The sequence below is a fragment of the Saccopteryx bilineata genome, chromosome 3 (genome assembly GCF_036850765.1).
Source record: "Saccopteryx bilineata isolate mSacBil1 chromosome 3, mSacBil1_pri_phased_curated, whole genome shotgun sequence".
In the NCBI taxonomy this organism is placed as follows: Eukaryota; Metazoa; Chordata; class Mammalia; order Chiroptera; family Emballonuridae; genus Saccopteryx; species Saccopteryx bilineata.
Window position 1 is genome coordinate 129,222,902 of NC_089492.1, and position 18,831 is coordinate 129,241,732.

Here is an 18,831-nt window from a genome sequence, read left to right on the forward strand (position 1 = left end):
GAGACTTTATTAAAAGGAATGGCCCAACCCTTTCTGGCTCCTCAGTCTTTCTACTGTCTGCGGGATTCCAATGTGGACCTGCCTGGCCTTGGCCTCGGCATTACAATAGCTCAAAGCAAAAGGAAGCAAAAATGCATTTTCCCGGGAGCTTTGAAAGGCAATTGTGATGTCTGTTACTAGGGGAGCAAACATCCCTGTAGGGACTTAGGCTGACTTATCTGAGGTTAGTTACCACCCTTGCTAAAATAAACTCTGAAGAGATTCCTTTTAAGGAGATTGTAGCCAGCTTTCCCATCTTCCCGGGTCTTTGAAAAAAAAGATGGAAATGTGGGTTTTCTGAAGCATAGTCCTGGACAGGACTTAGGTGATCATCTCTGTAACATTTGAAGTTGGGAGCAGATGCAATTGCCTACTAGGAAGAGTGTAGCATGAATGGCTGCAGAATCCTAGGATACATAGACCTTTAGGAGTGCAGAAGTCAAATAAGGCGCCAGCACCAAGATGTTAAAGCCTGGTAAGGAAGAAGGGGTTTTTACATCACTTGGAGGAGCGACTGTGGTTCTCCTGGAAGTAGCTCCTTGTGGGGCAGCTGTGTTAGTCTTGCTTGCGTCTTATCAGCTGCAGCTGCAAGCACTTTGCCTGACTGGTGCGTGAGTGGGCGGCTATGCCATGTGTGTGTGGCCTATATAAGGCTAGGGGTGCTTGCGCTAGAGAGAGATGGGAGCTTGTGGATGGCCTGCCGGCCACTGTGAGGGGCCATATTGTTTGTTTGCTTGAGATGCGGTTTCCCCTGCCTGTGTGCTTGTCCGCTGTTGTGAGATTTTATTAAACAGAATGGACTCTTTCCGGCTGGGCAGTTTTTCTACCGTCTGCCCGAATTCAATGTGAACCTGCCTGGTCTCCACCACCGGCATTACACTCCTGAAACACACAGGGCGGTTGGTCAGTTTACCAAGCCCAGAATGTATTCGAAAGCCCTAACCTGGCATGGGATTCATTCAGGGCTCTGCTTTAAAAAAGGATACTAGCTACGGGGCAAAATGGCCTGACCAGGAGGAAGCCACCTGTGCAAAAAAGTTGCGTCGGACTTTGGATGAGAACCACCCCAGCGGGGAACTGAAAGTGCTAGGATTTCCTCTGTGTGTGTGTGTGTGTGTGTGTGTGACATCTGTGCAAGAAAGTTGGGTTGGACTTTGGATGAGAACCATCCCAGTGGGGAACTGAAAGTACCAGGAGAGAGAGAGAGAGTCTGAAAGTGTGTGTGTGTGTGTGTGTGTGTGTGTGTGTCAGGGGTCGCCCTTTCGTTTAGTGCTTTCGCGCCACTCAGAAGGGGTGCAGGTGCCCCTCTTCTGCCACCAGTGGCCCAGGAACAAATACTTAAGTCCTAGGTCCCCGCCCACTTCGGGCGGAGCTTCCGCCAACTCCTATCCAGGTCCAGTCCTTGGGTCACTGGTTCATAAAAGAGCTGGTGGAGGTCCGAGGCATGGAGGTCCCAAGCATGGAGGGCGGCGATGGCCAGGAGGGCTGCCTGGGGCGCGCTGTGTGCGTGGTGACCGGCGCCTCTCGTGGCTTCGGCCGCGCGCTGGCCCTCCTCCTAGCCCCGCTGCTATCTCCCAGCTCCGTGCTGGTCCTAAGCGCCCGTAACGAGGAGGCGCTGCGGCAGCTGGAGGCCGAGTTGAGAGCGGCACGGAGCGGCCTGCTCGTGGTGCGGGTGCCCGCCGACCTGGGCTCCGAGGCCGGCTTGCAGCGCCTTCTCGACGCTCTGCGCGAACTTCCCAGGCCCGAAGGGCTGCAGCGAGTGCTGCTCATTAACAACGCAGGTAAGACGCCCGCTGGCGGGGGACAGGCTCCTGGCGTGAGCGCTTGGAATACTCACTTAGCATCCCTTCCCGTCCTTCCTCTCACTGCCTCCTCCTAGTTGTTTCAGCGAGGTATGGAGAAAGACCTGGTGTTCACTCCATTCCTCCCCCCCCCCCCCCCGCCCCGCTCCCACTCCGCCCTCCCCTTTAAAGGCCAGATTTCCTAGAACACTTGGAACTTTCCCGATTGTCTTGCTCGGCGCCCTCTGGCGGAGGCCTGAGTCAGTACATGGGGTCTCCCAGGAGAAGTAAATTTCCAGGCTTCTGCAAATAGCTCCAGAGTTCTCCCCCAGTCCCAGACCAGGGCCTTCTCAGTCTGCAACTTGGGGGTAAGTGGGTGCCCCCCGGTGTGTGTGTGTGTGTGTGTGTGTGTGTGTGTGTGCGCGCGCGCGCGCAGAGCTGGGAAGAGGAGGTGCCTTCAGAAGCACTAGGGAGACCCCTATAGGTCTGAATGGGAAGGGAGTCATGGAGGAATTTGGAGAGGGCTGAGGGAAGGGAAAGCTCCATTTCTACTGGGTGATTCTTAAGGTCTCATTTTTCAGGCACTCTTGGAGATGTGTCCAAAGGCTTCATTAACCTGGCTGATGCAGCTGAAGTGAACAGCTACTGGGCTCTGAACTTGACCTCTATGCTGTGCCTGACTTCCAGCATCCTGAAGGCCTTCCCAGACAGTCCTAGCCTCAGCAGGACTGTGGTTAACATCTCATCCCTCTGTGCTCAGCAGCCCTTCAAAGGCTGGGCACTGTACTGTGCAGGGAAGGCTGCCCGTGACATGATGTTCCAAGTCCTGGCCAGAGAGGAACCTAGTGTGAGGGTGCTGAGCTATGCCCCAGGTAGGTGGGACAGTACTGCCATCCCTGTCCCCAGAACAGGCTGGTTTCCCTCTGGGGGCTGAGCAAGGGGCCTAGTCCTTCTCTTCCAAATATATTGTCCCTGAATCATGACTCATCACTCCTTAAGGGAAATACAAGATCTCAGGAAGTTAGAGCTGGAAGGGGCAGGGAGCCATAGTTACAGGGCACAGAGGGAGAGTGGGGAGCCACCTGAACTGGATGGTGGGGCCAGAAAATCTGAGCTATTAGAGTTTGAGAGATGATTAGGTTCTGAATTCCAAGCCTGTACCCCATTTCCTCAAATAAAATGGAAGACTCCACTGGTCTCACAGGGCAGTTTGGAGGACTGAATGAGGTAATATACTGAGTGGGGTAAAAGTAGGTTTACAGTTCATGTAGAAAAATCATACAATAATTAATAATACAAGAATAAACTCAGCCCTGGCCGGTTGGCTCAGTGGTAGAGCATCAGACCCGCCTGTAGAAGTCCTGGGTTTGATTCCTGATCAGGGCACACAGGAGAAGCAACCATCTGTTTCTCTACCCGCTCTTCTGTGTCTCCCCCTCCCACAACCATGGCTCAGTTGGTTCAAGCAAAGTTGGTCCCATGAGGATGGCTCCATGGCCTCACCGCAGGTGCTGAAATAGATTGGTTGCTGAGCAATGGAGCAATGGCTCCAGATGGGCAGAGCATCACCCCCTAGGGGGCTTGCTGGGTACATCTGGTTGTGGTGCATGCAGGATTCTGTCTTTCTGCCTCCTATCTCTCACTTAATAAAAATTTTTTTTTTAATTTTTAAAGAATAAACTCTCATACAACTATAAATCTACATTTGTCCCATCTTGTATGTGAAATAATCTCTAACTGTGAAGTACTATCTAATTGTTAACATTTCTAATTGTTAGATGGGACCCTCCAAAGTGTATTCATATGTATACCTCTCTCTCTCTCTCTCCTTATTTATTTATTTATTTATTCATTTATTTACAGGGACAGAGAAAGAATCTGAGAGAGGGATAGATAGGGACAGACAGGAACGGAGAGAGATGAGAAGCATCAATCATCAGTTTTTCGTTGCGACACCTAAGTTGTTCATTGATTGCTTTCTCATGTGCCTTGACCACGGGCCTTCAGTAGACCGAGTAACCCCTTGCTCAAGCCAGCGACCTTGGGTCCAAGCTGGTGAGCTTTTTGCTCAAGCCAGATGAGCCCGCGCTCAAGCTGGCGACCTCAGGGTCTCAAACCTGAGTCCTCCACATCCTAGTCCGACGCTCTATCCACTGCGCCACCGCCTGGTCAGGCTCTTTTTAATTTTTGCGAGGGAGAGGGTGGAAGGCAGAGAGATGAGAAGTATCAACTCATAATTACGTCTTTAGTTGTTCATTGATTGCTTCTCATACATGCCTTGACCCCGGGGGAGGGGGGAGATCCAGCTGAGCCAGTGACCCCTTGCTCAAGTCAGCAACCATGGGATCATGTCAATAATGCTGTGCTCAAGCCGGTGACCTTGGGGTTTCAAACCTGGTACCTCAGTGTCCCAGATCAACACTGTATTATCCACTGTGCCACCACTGGCCAGTCTGTATACTTCTCTTTTGATAGGAAAGCCTTAAAGGCAGAGACTGTGCCAGTATGTTCCCACACCTAGCAAAGTGCCCCACTGAATCAGCCTGCAGAAAATATTAGTTGAATGAAGAGCGCACAGACATTGTTGAATGCTGACCATTTTAGGCTGAACTGTGCTGGAACACTAGTGGGAGTGGGGGGGGCTGTTGGTGTAAGTAAAATAGGGCCCTCATAGAAATGAAAGGATAGGGGTCTGTGACATTTGGTCTGGTTTCTCACCACCCTACCCTTATGCCACTGTGCTTCTTCCTTAAAAGTGAGACTTCTAGACTTGAGATTATTGCACTTAGAAAGTGGTGACACTGTTGTATAATATCAGAGCAACTTAGTTAGAGATCCAAAAAACAGTCTATTCCTCTCGGCATCCTGGGGGCAAAGAAGTAGAATGACCTGACCAAAGCCCAGATGTGGCAGAGCCAAGATCAAACCTTGCCTCCAAATTCATGATCAGTGCCATTTCTACTTCCTCATGCTCTCCAGTACCCAGTTCTCCCTCCCTGACACACACACAGTTCTTCTTCCAGCCAGCATTCAGCTCAGCACCCAACCTGAGCTCAGCCTGGGACTAGTTGGTGAACAGTGAGCAAATGAAAACCATAGCTTGGAGTGGAGCAGACCCCGGAATTGCATGTGACTGGGTTAGATCTCAGGGACTGCCTGGGAATTAGGAAGAAGATGAACTTCTTGTAAGGCCACCAGGGCCTGAGTGAAGGCTGAGACCAGATGTGGTTTCATTTCAGTCTCTGGGAAAATAATGTTCTAACAGTTGTCCAAAGATATAGCAAGTCCCCATTTACCAGGGATGCACAGGTGGTTGAAAAACATTTGAGGATCAGGAGGCTAGCTTTTTCAACCCTGAGATTCCTTTATTGTCTGTACCCGAGGCCTGTTCACTCCAAATTCTGGGGTGCTATAGTTCCTCTTCTGGAAAATAGAAAGTGCCAATAGGAGTTCACTCCCCTCGGGAGGAGGCCTCGGTTAGAAGGGAGATGATAAGCTTGGTTGTGCACATGGTGGTCTGGAGGGACCGTGTGCAATTGGCTTTGGAATTTGAGTGAGTCTGGAGCTCACTAGTGACAGAGTAGATAGAGCCTTTGGTGACTCTGACCACACACGTTAGCCAAGGTAAGGTGCCGCCTCTGGCCAGACTTGACTTAACACACATAGAGGTTGCCCCTGCCTCAACTGTACCCCTCAACTTCTGCTCTCTATCGCCCAGGGCCCCTGGACACAGACATGCAGCAGTTGGCCCGGGAGACCTCTGTGGACCCAGACTTGAGAAAAACGATGCAGGAGCTGAAGACGAAGGGGGAGCTGGTGGATTGTAAGATGTCAGCACAGAAGCTGCTAAGCTTGCTGCAAAAGGATACGTTCAAGTCTGGAGCCCACGTTGACTTCTACGATAAATAAGCCCATGTCCTGGGCTCCTTGGGGCCCTCTTCCCCTCTTTCAGGCACACCCAGAAGGCCTGTGCCTCCTCACATCCTCCCACAGTGGCGCCACCAACCCTGCTTTACACAGATAAGCGCTCATGCCTGCTGTCCTGTTCTCAGACCCAGCCAGTTGTGAGGTCACTGGGGTGCCCAATTCTTAGGAGTTTATGTTGAACACCCTGAGTTAGGGAGGCTTGGGAGAGAGAGGTTATGGTTATTGGTGTCTATCTCTAGGAATAGAATTTTAAAAATGAGAAAAGTAGGACAAGAAGCTGACACACTGAAGAGAGGGAGTTGGGTCTCCTGTCCATGGTGAAAGGAAGGTTAGCTGTTTCAGATAGGAGGGCACGGTAGATTACAGATGGCCTGGTGGGGCAGGGGCAATGCAAGTCTCAGCCCACAGGGATCCTCTTTACTCAGGGGAGCGGGACCTTCTGCCGAACACCATGACTTCATTCTAATGCCTTCTTCCTCTAGAACCTACTCTTTGTTCCCCACATGAGTGGGGAGGGGGGCTGAGTTTTTCTACACGTCCAAGACAAATACAAATAAAATGTGGATTGCCCTTTATTAGTGCCTAGTGGACAGTAATGCCTCTGCTACAGGCCAATGACTAACTCCCTGTTTGCTGGGCCCAGGGCTGTTCCTGAGGCAATTAACCCAAATTTGGAGTGCCACACTTCTTTCCAGGAGAGTTATCTTGGAACCGTGTGCCTCTTGTCACTTGAGTCCTGCCCAGTGGCAAGGCCAGGTTCAAAGTTGGCCAATTTGGGCATGCCCAGACACCTGTTTGTCATGCTTTCACCTATAGTGACCCCAGTCTTTCCTCACCCTTGGCTTATTCAAAGAGTATCCAGCCTTCAGGAAAGGTCATTTCCCTGGCTCTCCTGGATTCCCATTTCTATCCCTTATCACATGGCAGTGCTCCGAATGGATCCCACCTCCTTAGGGGCCTGTTGTGGGCCCCTCTGGTAATACTTTGCCCATGGTGCTGGTCCTCAATGGGGTGGGCCACGAGCCAACATGCCTTAGGGCCTCTTAGGGCAGTGGTCCCCAACCCCCGGGCCGCAGACTGGTACCAGTTTGCAGAGAAAGAATAAATAACTTTATTTCAGTTTTATTTATATTTAAGTCTGAACGATGTTTTATTTTTTAAAAATGACCAGATTCCCTGTTACATCCGTCTAAGACTCACTCTTGACGCTTGTCTCAGTCACGTGATACATTTATCCATCCCACCCTAAAGGCTGGTCCGTGAAACTGTTTTCTGACATTAAACCCGTCTGTGGCCCCAAAAATGTTGGGGACCACTGCCTGAGAAACCAGGGGTAGGACCAGACCCAACCTGCAGGTGGGTAGGTGTGGACAAGCTGGGAGCCCTGCAGTGGTAGTCTATAGCCAGCCAGCCCCTTCCTGGCCCATATTTGGGAGGAAAGTATGTTCCCTGCCAGCCAATTCTGGGACTCAGACTTGGGTCCGATTATGCAGAAGGGAACTCTCTTTGCTCTTTTTACACAGCAGAGGGCGCACTGAGCCCATGCTGCCTCCTGAACAGGCAGCTCCTCTGGCTGGAGTGAGGCCCTGGGCTGAAGCTGGTAGTGCCCTTCTGAGCTTCCTAGGAGAGGACCAGTGATTCACACTCTCTTTTCACTTACCAGAGCCTTTTTACTCACCAGAGTCACAGGTCCCTGCTCTGCCACTTACCAGCTGTAACCCTGGGCAAGTTGTTTCTCTGTGCCTCAATTTTATCTAAAAAATGTGGTTTATAAGGTTGCCTTCCGCAAAGGGTCATTCATTGTATTAAATAACCCAGTGTTTGTAAGGTTAAGCACAGTATTTGCCTCGTGGGTGCCAATACTATTCTTTGCCTTTTAATAGGAAGATCCAGATCATCCTGGAGCTCCACTTGCAACCTCATCTCTTCCACGCGGCCCAGATGCCTGCCCCTTGCTAACCTGAGGAAAGATCCCTCTTTGCGCTGTTCCTGTTCTGGGCCTCAGTAGGTCTGGGATTCGCTCTGGACGCCTTGTCCTGGACTCACTGGGCTCATAGGAAAATGCCTGAACCTTGAAGTCAAGATCCCTTGGTCTAGCTTCCCTCTGATGCACTTGTCGTGGGGTCTCAGACAGGGCCCCCTCCCTTTCTGGGCTTTCCTTAAAACAGATAGATGAGCTCCAGTCCTGGCTGGTTAGCTCAGTGGTAGAGCGTCAGCCTGGCTTGCAGGAGTCCCGGGTTCAATTCCCGGCCAGGGCACACAGGAGAAGCACCCATCTGCTTCTCCACCCCGCCCCGTCTCCTTCCTCTCTGTCTCTCTCTTCCCCTCCCGCAGCCAAGGCTCCATTGGAGCAAAGTTTCCCCGGGCGCTGAGGATGGCTCTGTGGCCTCTGCCTCAGGCACTAGAATGGCTCTGATTGCGGCAGAGCAACTCCCCAGATGGGCAGAGCATCACCCCCTGTTGGGCATGCCGGGTGGATCCTGGTTGGGTGCATGCGAGAGTCTGTCTGACTGCCTCCCCGTTTCCAACTTCAGAAAAAAAACAACAAACAGATGAGCTCCAACATTCCTTCCTGTGTAAACCTTTCTCCAGGTTATTTCAAACATGGTCAGGCTGCATCTGAGGACATCAGGTTTGCCTCTGCAGGTGTGCCTTGGCCAGCCTGGGTGGTCCCTTCTGTCTGGTGGGTGTTGGGTGGATTTTCTCACTGGGCCCCTTGTTCCCATGAAAGTGTGAGGGCAGTCAGCACCACACCAACCCCACCCTGGTGAATGTTCCAGCAAAGGTTTCTCCTCTTCCCAACCAGGCTGGTCGTTCAGCTTGAGCAGTTCCACATGTCCCCACAAGGTGGCGAGAGTCTCTCACACCTGACACTTGTCCTCTCTGGGCCCAGGGATTTAAGAGCCTTGGAAATGACACTAGACCTGTCTCTCTCTCTCTTTCTATCCTCTAGGATTCTGGACCCTCAGAGGCCCTCGGGGAGCTGGGGAAGCAGAAAGGGCCAGGCTCACTGTCCCTGGCAGGTCCCCAGGCCTCCTTACTAGCCCGTAGGGTTGGGCCCAGGGGTTTCTCAGGCCTCGCTCCTTGGCCTGGACTCAGCCTCCCCAGGTCCTCCACCACTGGGGCAGGGAGACCTTCTTACCAGCCTCTGGGCCACAAGCTGCCACCCACCAGAGGATTAACAATCTGTGTCCCAAGATACGTGGCCTGGCCTTGGCCACCACACACGGGCACATGTAAGCACACACAATACATGCCTGTACATGCTGAGCCCGGCTGCTGGATCAAGCCAGGGCCTCAGATTAACCAAAAGACAAAGTTTCCCTTTGTCTTTGGCACGAACGAGCTGGGAAATTTTGTTTAATACCCCTGAGTTGGGGGCCAGCAGCTGGCCTGTGAGGAACAGGGGAGTGGGGGATATTCCATGTCCACCCCAAGGACCTCTAGCATGTCTGTCCATGAGCATGACCAGCTGGGACTAGGCTGGTCAGATGCCCCCATCCCCCTCCTTTCCCAATTCCTGTCCTTTGTCCCTTAAATACAATGCAGGCTGGTGCTTGGTCCATTGTTACCCAAGCCTGGAGGTGCCCAGGCGCTTCTTCCTCCCCACAGGAGCCACACCTCCAGGCCATGCTCCATCCTAGCAGCTCCCCATGTCTCACCTCAGGGAGCTCAGCTCTGGGGAAATGCCTCCTGGCCTCATCCGCGTGAACCCCAGCCTCTCTCCACAGAACATGGCCTCCTCTGCTAATGTGTCTGTAGTAATTCCCAGTCACATAGCACTGTGCACACCCCTGTGTAACATGCCAAAGATTGCCCAGCTGTGCACTCTCACCTTTGAGTTCCCATGTCGTGACCAGGAGGGGACCAGAGTGGAGACCCCATGGCGTGACACCTCTCCAGTCCCCATGGCATCTCAGTGATGTAGGGTGTGGGGGAGGAGGGGAAAGGACCAGGCCGCTAGGTAGCTGGCAGAGAAGTTAACTGAGGAGCCACTCTGGGCCCCTGGCCAGCCGGGGAAGGGTAAAGGGTGGCTGAGGAGAGGAGGGGATGAGTGTTCTGGCTCCCCTACTTAGTCCTGAGGTCTTCCTTCCTCCTGCCATGCTGGGGGGCAGGGCCAAGCCTACTGTCCTCTCAGACTTTTGAAGTAGAGACCACCTCCTCCCCCCACCCCAGAATTATTGTTACTTATTAGTAAGACTCCTCTGCCTTGCTCTGTCTCCCATTTCACCCACCCTCATACCTGCCTTTAGTGTGAAAAAGGAGAGAGGGGTTGGGGGAAAGGAGGAAGGGAGGGAGAAGGAACTTCCTTCTTAACTTTGGGGGCTCCACCTCAGGCCTAACTCCCCCTCCCCCAGCTGATCTCAGGAGCTCAGAAGGATTCCTTAGGTGACTAACCTGGAAGCTCCCTGGTGGCTTCTTAGTCCACAAGCCCATGCCCCACCCCTGTCCCCAACGCTAGAGCAATGGAAGAGAGGGGCCCACCCCTCAGACCTGATATCTCCTCAGAGGTGCATTAGTCTGTCTGGCCCATACTCTGGTTCAGGTTTTGCTCACTGCAGAGGTCTTTCCTGCCTGGGCCCTATCCTTTTAAGCCCCAGCTTGATACCAGGGATCCAAGGCCTCAGGCCCAAGAGGCTGTATGTATCCCACAGACCTTACCCACTGAGCTACTGTTGAGTGTTTGAATAAATGAATGAATATGAGAGTGAGTGAGCAAGTGAGGGAGTGAACGCCACGGTGGCCCACTGCCGGGTCCACAGGGAAGCACTCGAAGGGCTTGGATGTGATGACTGGTGCCTGGGAGTCAGGCCTCTGCAGACCTGCCCCCGCTGTGTGGGTTCCCGCCCGGCCCAGGCGTTCCTGTGTGGAGGTTCAGTGTTCCCTCGGAACCCCTAAAGGAAACCCCACACGTGGACATGGTGAAGTGGGTGGGGCTGACCTGTGTCAGAATCACCTAGGGAATTCTCCCAAAAAATCACTGTTCCATTGCTCCTCCTTCACCCAGATGCCAATTCAGTAGCTCTAGGTATGTCCCCACTTTGCACTAGAGCATTAACAAGTGAACTATGAAAATAAGTAGTTAATTTTTTTACTGATTGATTTTAAAGACTGAGAGAAGAAGGAAGAGAGAAAGAGAGAGCAGCATTTATTTGTTATTCCTCTTAGTTGTGTGTTCACTGATCACTTTCTGTATGGTGTTCCAGAAAGAGGTTCTAGCCTGACCAGGTGGTGGCACAGTGGATATAGTGCCGGACTGGGATGCAGGGGACTCAGGTTCAAAATCCTGAGGTCTCCAGCTTGAGCACGGGCTCATCTGGTTTGAGCAAGTCTCACCAGCTTGAACCCAATTCACTGGCTTGAGCAAGGGGCCACTTGGTCTGCTGTAGCCCCCGGGTCAAGACACATATGAGGAAGAAATCAATGAACAACTAAGGTGTCACAGCTATGATGCTTCTCATCTCTTTTCCTGTCTGTCTGTCTCTATCTGTCCCACTCTCTGTCTCTGTCACAAAAAAGAAAAAAAAGAAAGAAGGCTCTAACTGACTGAGCTAGCTGGCCAGGGCCAGTAATTAATTAATTTTCAAAGTGTGCTGTGACCTTTTTGACCCTTCGAATTTTCGAAGTGTGCTGTGACCCAAGTGGTATTGGCATTGATCAAAGGAAAGCCCCTCAGAGAAAGGAAGTTTCAGGGACAGAGTGAGGGTTAGGGGTTGAGTTCAGTCTGAAATCAGAATTATAGGTCAATATATGGCCATGGTCAGGGCCACTGGGAGGCCTGATTTGGGGACAGCACTAGGTTCAGTATGTGGTGAGGGTTGGGAATATAGAGAGGGTGACAGGAGGGGCAGAAAGGGCTTTAAAATGCTAATTTACACATAAATGATGGGCATCCCATTAAGAGAAGAGGTGAGTCCTGAAGACAGTGGCCAAAGCTGGGGTACTGCTCTCTGGGCTCCAGGACAGCCCCAGATTCCCCTGTCCCCCAGGACAATGCCACCGTTGTCTAGAACAAAATGGGCTTTCTCTAAAAGTCTGTAGTTGTGGCCTGCCTGGGTGGGACAGGAAAGGGGCCTGGAGCAAAGTAGAGGAGTTGAGAGGAGGGGAGTCTCTCCTCTCTGGAGACAGAGTGGCCAAAACAAAAATAGGCACGACAGTGAGACTGACACAGGGTGAGCGGGACAGTGAGAGGAAGGTGGAGAAACAGAACAAGGCAGGAAGACAGATTAGAAAATACAGCAAGACAGATTTCCATGGAGGGAGAGAGATCGCAGGAGAAGCCACACACACACTCACATACTTGTACACTCTCTTTTCCTCACACACACACTCACACACCCTGGTGTGCACTCACACAGCCTCCCTGAGCCTCGCTGGAAATAATCCCGCTCTCGTCGCGGGGTCTCAGCTGCACAGGCAGTGCCGAGCTGTTACCTTGCACATCTGTCAGCTCCAAATGTAGAAGCTGCCATAGGGTTGTGTGTGTGTGAGTGTGAGTATGAGAGTGTGTATGTGTGTGCCTGTTCCTCCCAGAGATGTGTGAGGTCTTAACTGGGCAGCAGAAGACCCCGAGGGCCCAGCAGCTCTCCGGGAGGTCCACACCCTGGGAAGCAGGTGCTGCTCCTTTCTGTCCTGCACAGGGACAAGCTCTGGGGCTGCCCAACTTTAGGAGCTAGCCCACTGGACTTGGCTTTGGTGGCCTTGCTTGGCACTTCAGCCATGTGGCCCTGGGCAATCAGAGCAACTGGTCTCCTTACTTGTCAGGTGGGGATGTAAAGTAGCGAGGCCACCCGGATCTGAGAGAGGTGGTGACCAGCACCTGGCTTCATGTATGTTGGTCACTCCTGGGATACCAGGGATTCTTAGCATCTCACTTATGATAGCTGGGAATTCCTTCTGCGTCTGACTCCTACTTCCAGTGATGCACCCAGCACAGAGGCCCTTCCCTTCGGGTGGCACTGAGGACATTGCCCTCCTGTGACCTGCTCTTCTCCCAGCTGCTGTCCCTGATGGACCTGAGGATGTGCCTTGCACGGACTCCGGGCTGCAGAGGTCTGAGAACCTCAGACCCCGAGCCTCTAAGAGCAGAGAGGTTTGGCACAAAGCCAGGGACAGGGAAATGCTTAATTAACCCTTTCTTGTAAGGATCTTTAGGTAGGACCCTGTGCCCTTTCTCTCTGGTGACCTTTTCCAGGTTTTCATCCCCCATGTGTCAGGAAGTTTTGTGTGTATGTTTGCACTCCCTCCGCTATTCTAAGCTAATCATAATGAGATTTTACAGCAATGGGAAGAGGCCTCAGAAACTATGCAGAAGGTCCCCTCACTTTTCACTTTAAGAAAAAGAGTTCCTGGCCAAAGGCACCCAACCTATGTCAGAGCTCTTCCCACAATGCCATGCCTCCCCCCCCAGGCTAAGCCTCCTTGAGCCATAGAACTGACTCCAGATATGGAAGGTACAGAGCCCTGCCACCCATCCTGCAGGCTGGCAGCCTCACACCTGCCTGCCCTTATCAAAGCCATCCCAACCCCCAGCGCCTCTCTCGTGCTCCCCTCAGACCCACCATCTTTTCTGCTCGGATGTTGGAGAGGACATTCTAGGCAGGCTGTGGGTGCTCATGTTGCTCAAAGCAGGGTGTTCTTAGGGAGGAGAGGAAGCCTAGGCCCTTAGATCTGTGACTTGATCCCTGTCCTTTCAGGAAGATGAGAGGCCATCATTGGGGTATGTTTCTTCCTGGACTGTGTACACACGTATGGATGTATATGAACCACACATGGGCCTGCCATTGGGCCCAGTCATGTGTGTGTATAACTTTCTGCCACCTTAGTATTAATATTAGTCATACAGTTGCTTTAACTTTGTTTATGCCTGGAGGGGGAGCTTGTGTAATTGCATGTGTACTTAATGTATAAGCATTTTGATGTAAAACTGCCAGATACCATGTGTGCATACAAATATGGGTTTAGGTGTGCAACTATATGTACATACCTGTGAGACTATTGTGTGAATGTGAGTACAAGCGTAAACTACTGTGAATGCATGCCCACATTTACATTTGAGTAACAGTGGGGATGTGTGTTTAAACTATGAATGCATGCAACAGTGTGCATACATGTGCTTATATGTGATGGTGTGTAACTACCTTGCGTCCCTTGGTTGCTCTCGGTGTATAACTTGGTGTGCATGTGTACACATGTGACAGGGTATTGTCTTGCAGGATGAACCTGTACAAAGTTGTGCATGAGACTTGCCCTGTGTGTCTGTGTGCGTGTATATGTCTGTCTATGTATCTGGTTAGGTGTGATTTTGACATGGTGCAGGTATTCCTGGGTAAATGGGTGTGTTCAGGCTTGTGACTAAGGGACAACAACCGTGTGTCAACAAACTCCAGCCATGCCGTTATTCCATGTCCAGCAAGAAGGAAATGTGTGAATGTGTTTGTTAAACATAAAACAGAACAGCGACAAAATGCCAGGTCCTACAGTGGTAAGAGTAAATCGAGGAAGTCTCCCCCCGCCACCACCCCTTCCTGCCTCTCAGCCCCTCTCTGGCGTTGTTCCCTCACACCTAAGCCCAATGGTGTTTTCCAGTCTTTCAGCTGTTACCTCAGTCCCTCCTCGCCTCATTCCCAATTCACTCCGTTGCTATAGGTATGTTTGAAACCCCAGCGTGGTAGATTTTAATTAGTCTTCCTACAGATGGCCAATTAACATTCATTACTTTTGCCTTGAGCGATTAATTATGAGTTTGGATAGAAAAGGAGAGAAGAAGAGAAGAAGATGGGCAGGTGAATGAAAGGAGAAAAGAGAAGGGGGTTTGATTGAGAGTTTGGAATTTTTACACAGAGCAGGCTGGTGGGGGAGAGGGTGGGAAAGAACCATTTGAATCCCCTTACTCCCAGCGGCCTCCCCGGCCCACAGCTGCTTGGGGCCCCTAATCGGCTTGGCTGGCCCAGCCCTTCAGAAAAATAAAGCTCACATCCTCTTTTGGGCGTCCTTAAGCCTTTGGTGTTCCCTGACCCCAGCTTCTTTCATAATAATCATCCCTCTTGTGTTCCCTGCCAGAGCTGGGCGGGGACTGTGTCAGGAATCGTCCCAAATGCAGCAGATAACCCAGAAATGAAGCTACGCAGAATTGTAGTAGCTCATTGTACAGATGAAGAAACCGAGGCCCAAGCAGGAAATGACTTCCCCAGCTTAAGCATCTCAGGTGGAGTGTCCAGCTCTGTTGACCTTTGGTCCAGTTCTCTTTCTCCTGCAACCCAGATGTTTATAAAGACTGTGCAGTGTTTAATACTACAGTCTGGAACATACTTGCCTGCAGCAGACAGAACCGTTCTTCCAGATTTCAAACATAATTCACATCCTCCAGGCCAAATGCCGAATGTTAAAGTGGCTTCCCAGCTCATTAAAAGACTGTCTGGACCCTGGCAGAATAGTTAATTGGTTAGAGCATCGTCGGAGGCACAAGGGTTGCCAGTTCAATTCCCGGTCAGGGTGCATATTAGACCAGCTCAATGTTCCTCTCTCTCTCTCTACCTTCCTTTCTTGCTAAAATCAATCAATAAAAAAAAAAAATTTTTTTTTTTAAAAAGACTCCCTGGGTCATGATGCCCTTTTTAGGAACTACAGCTATCTATGTTCCTAATTCTAAATTCATTCTAAGAATGGAGGATAGATTCCCAGATGTAACCAGTGGCCTTGTGGGTGATTTTTGTTTCCCTCTTTAAAATCATCTGTATTTTGCCCTGGCCAGGCAGCTCATTTGGTTAGAGCATTGTCCCCAAATGCCAAGGTTGCAGGTTCAATGTTTTGTCAAGGCACATATAAGAAGCAACCAACCAATGCATAAAAAAGTGGAATAATAAATCTTTTTCCCTCTTTCTCCTTTCCTCCCTCTCTAAAATCAATAAATAAAAACATTTTTACAGAATTTATCAAAAATAAAGTCATCTATATTTTTTACTTTCTCTAGCACAATATATTATTTGAACAATGTAAGGTATGACTATGTTACTTAATTTTTTTCAAAATGTTTGTATGTACAGATAAACAGATAAGGAGTCCATGTTAATTATGATCTATTGAAAAGACTACAAATATGTACATCAAAAATTTAACATTGCCTAGTGCTTGAGTTGGTTATCACCTGCCTGGAGTCAAGTCAACATGTACTTAAACTATGTCTCAATTTCCTCACCGGTTAAGTGGAGTTAAAAAGAGCATCTGTCCCCTGGCCGGTTCGCTCAGTGGTAGAGCGTCAGCCTGGCGTGCAGGAGTCCCGGGTTCGATTCCCGGCCAGGGCACACAGGAGAAGCACCCATCTGCTTCTACACCCCTCTACCTCTCCTTCCTCTCTGTCTCTCTCTTCCCCTCCCGCAGCCAAGGCTCCATCGGAGCAAAGTTGGCCCAGGCACTAAGGATGGCTCTATGGCCTCTACCTCAGGTGCTAGAATGGCTCTGGTTGCAACAGAGCAACGCCCCAGATGGGCAGAGCATCGCCCCCTGGTGGGCATGCCGGGTGGATCCCGGTCAGGCACATGCAGGAGTCTGTCTGACTGCCTCCCCGTTTCCAACTTCAGAAAAATACAAAAAAAAAAAAAAAAAAAAAAAAGAGCATCTGTCTCATAGGGTCAAAAAGATGAAGTGAAATAATAATGGAAAGTTATACAAAAGTGCCTTATATCTAGAAAGAACTCAATACATATTAGCTATTATTAATATTAATAATAGTAAAATATAAAAATAATGATGTCTGGCAGGACTTTGAAGAATTTTTATGTAGTTCTTTTTAGTTTCCTATATTTTGAAAATTTTCCATTGTAAATATGCATTTCCTTAGTATTAAGAAGAAAGTATAATAGAAAGAAGGAAGGAATGAAGAAGTAAAGGAAGGAAGGAAGGAAGGAAGGAAGGAAGGAAGGAAGGAAGGAAGGAAGGAAGGAAGGAAGGAAGGAAGGAAGGAAGGAGGGAGGGAGGGAGGGAGGGAAGGGAGGGAGGGAGGGAGGGAGGGAGGGAGGGAGGGAGGGAGGGAGGGAGGGAGGAAGGAAGGGCAGATGTTCAATGAAAATGTAGATCTGCTGTTTTAAATTTCTACTGTTCTACTCATGCTGTGGTGAGTGCTGTTGCATGGCCTATGTGCCACGAAGGTCTTACTCATATCATGACAGACATTCTTACCTCCAGTAGAATCATTTGTGAACTTTAGACTTCTCTGGAGAGAACTAGAAGATCCGAGTGAGTTAGAGCAGTCAGGCTTCCTGGAGGAAGAGCAGATGTTGCTGAAGAAAGCAAGGCGGGACTTCCACTGCAGCAAGAGGAAGCTTGGCTTACTTAGTTAGCATGTCCTGCTTTTTTTGTGGTTCATGTCTGAGCAACCAGAAATTCCATCAACCGTGGCATCAGTGTTGAGGATCCAGGATGAGGGCAGCAAGATTGAGGCCTGAGCTGCAGGTGTGGCAGGATGGGACGGACAGGGCAGACCCAGTGGTGCAGCCAAGGGGACCAAGTCTGTGGTCCCTGGAGAAAGGAGGGTCTCCAGAAGAGTTGCCAGCCGGCTCATTAAGATAACGAGAAGCTTGCCCCAGCTTATGAAGAATCTTGGGCTCGCCACACCTGAGCACTAATGTGCTCATTAAAGGATGGTTGGCTTTCAGTGCTGGGTCTGGAGTGAGGGCCCAGGCTGATGTTGCAGCTGGGGTAGAGACAGGGGTGTCCCCAGGGCTGGGTGGGGTGAGCGGGTGGGCTGCAGCCTGGGAGAAGCATCCTTGCCTTTGTGGAAGCAGAAGGAGAGCGAACAGCTGAAACTAGAGGCCCCCTGGACAGGGATCAGGAGTACTATAGAAACCCAGACATGGATATGGGATAAAGGAACCTCTTCTAACTCTCTGTTTGGGATGGTGGGCCATGGAATGAGGCAAAAAAGGGGTGAAGAGGGACTGAATTTCTGGTGAGGGAACCAAGGACAGTGGCTGCTGTCTTCTTTTTATGCCATAGTCTCAGGGAGTCCCAGGTCCCTGCCACACACCTTTCCAGAGTTGCACAAATGTAGGAGGCCTGAAGGCGCCAAAGGGCAACCTTTAGCGGAAGGAGGGTGGCAAGAACTGCCCAGAACAAGTGAAAGAAGAAGAGGCCTTGAAGGTTGGTGTGGAGGGGGAGAGCATGCTGAGTGGCAGGAGCCTCATGAGAAAAAGCACTGAGGGGAGAATGGGCCTCACTTGTGGGGACAGGACACCAGGTAGCTGGGTGGCTCATGGTCTGTTAGTAGTGGATGAGGCCAGATGACAGATGTCCTTGTGGCACCACGACTGAGACACTGAGACTTATGAGCTGCTTTCAGGGGGTGAGTGTCTACATGATCAAGTCCCTGTCCTCAACACCAGGCTCCTGAGATGTCCCAGGGCTCTTATGGTCTCTCTCCAACCCTGTCCCCGGACATTGATGTCACCAATCCAGTAAGAGTCCTCTCCTGCTGTGCCCTCCACACTCATCATAACCTTCACCTGGTCAGATTTCCTAACTGTCCTCATACTAATGAATCCATTTCCCAAGGAGCCTGGGAAACATCTGTTATAGGGGAGCGTGAGATAACATGAAATAAGAATCTTAAGAGTCTCAAGGACTTAAGAGCTGCTCAGGGGAGACAGACATAAGTAGAGTAGTGCCATGTTAAACCTTCGGACTCACGCCAGGATGGCCCTTTCTTTGCAGGGGCTGCTGCCCTGGGCTCACCCGAAAGCTCAGCCACCAGGCTCTCCAGGGCTGTCCCTGTCTCTCTGCTTTGCTGTACTCGCTGCTTCTCTGCCCACTACCAAGTTATTTTCCTCTGAGTCACTTAGCTCAAATGCCTGAGAGAGAATCTCATTGTTTGAGCCTGGCCCAAATAAGTCGCTGGCAAACTCACGGTGAGCACCACAGTCCGATCAGTTGCGGCCAGCAGGAGGGGCCTGTGGTTGACCCAGGACAGCAGGGACGTATGGAGGTGTGGGCACAGCGGGAGGGCACGCTGAGAGTTCTCGCACAGCTTTAGCTGTTGCTTCACTTAATAGACTGTTCCGTGAAATAGTGTTTCTGACATTTATTTTGT

General features: G+C 50.7%; 1 protein-coding gene across 1 annotated transcript; it reads left to right on the top strand.

The window, feature by feature from the left end:
• The first annotated feature begins 1,356 nt into the window (after positions 1-1,356).
• Positions 1,357-6,322, top strand: SPR (sepiapterin reductase). The gene is made up of 3 exons (XM_066267376.1): positions 1,357-1,820; positions 2,402-2,692; positions 5,539-6,322. Exons 1-3 carry the CDS (start codon positions 1,484-1,486, stop codon positions 5,727-5,729), a joined length of 819 nt encoding a protein of 272 aa, XP_066123473.1. The 5' UTR covers positions 1,357-1,483; the 3' UTR covers positions 5,730-6,322.
• Positions 6,323-18,831: the final 12,509 nt, after the last annotated feature.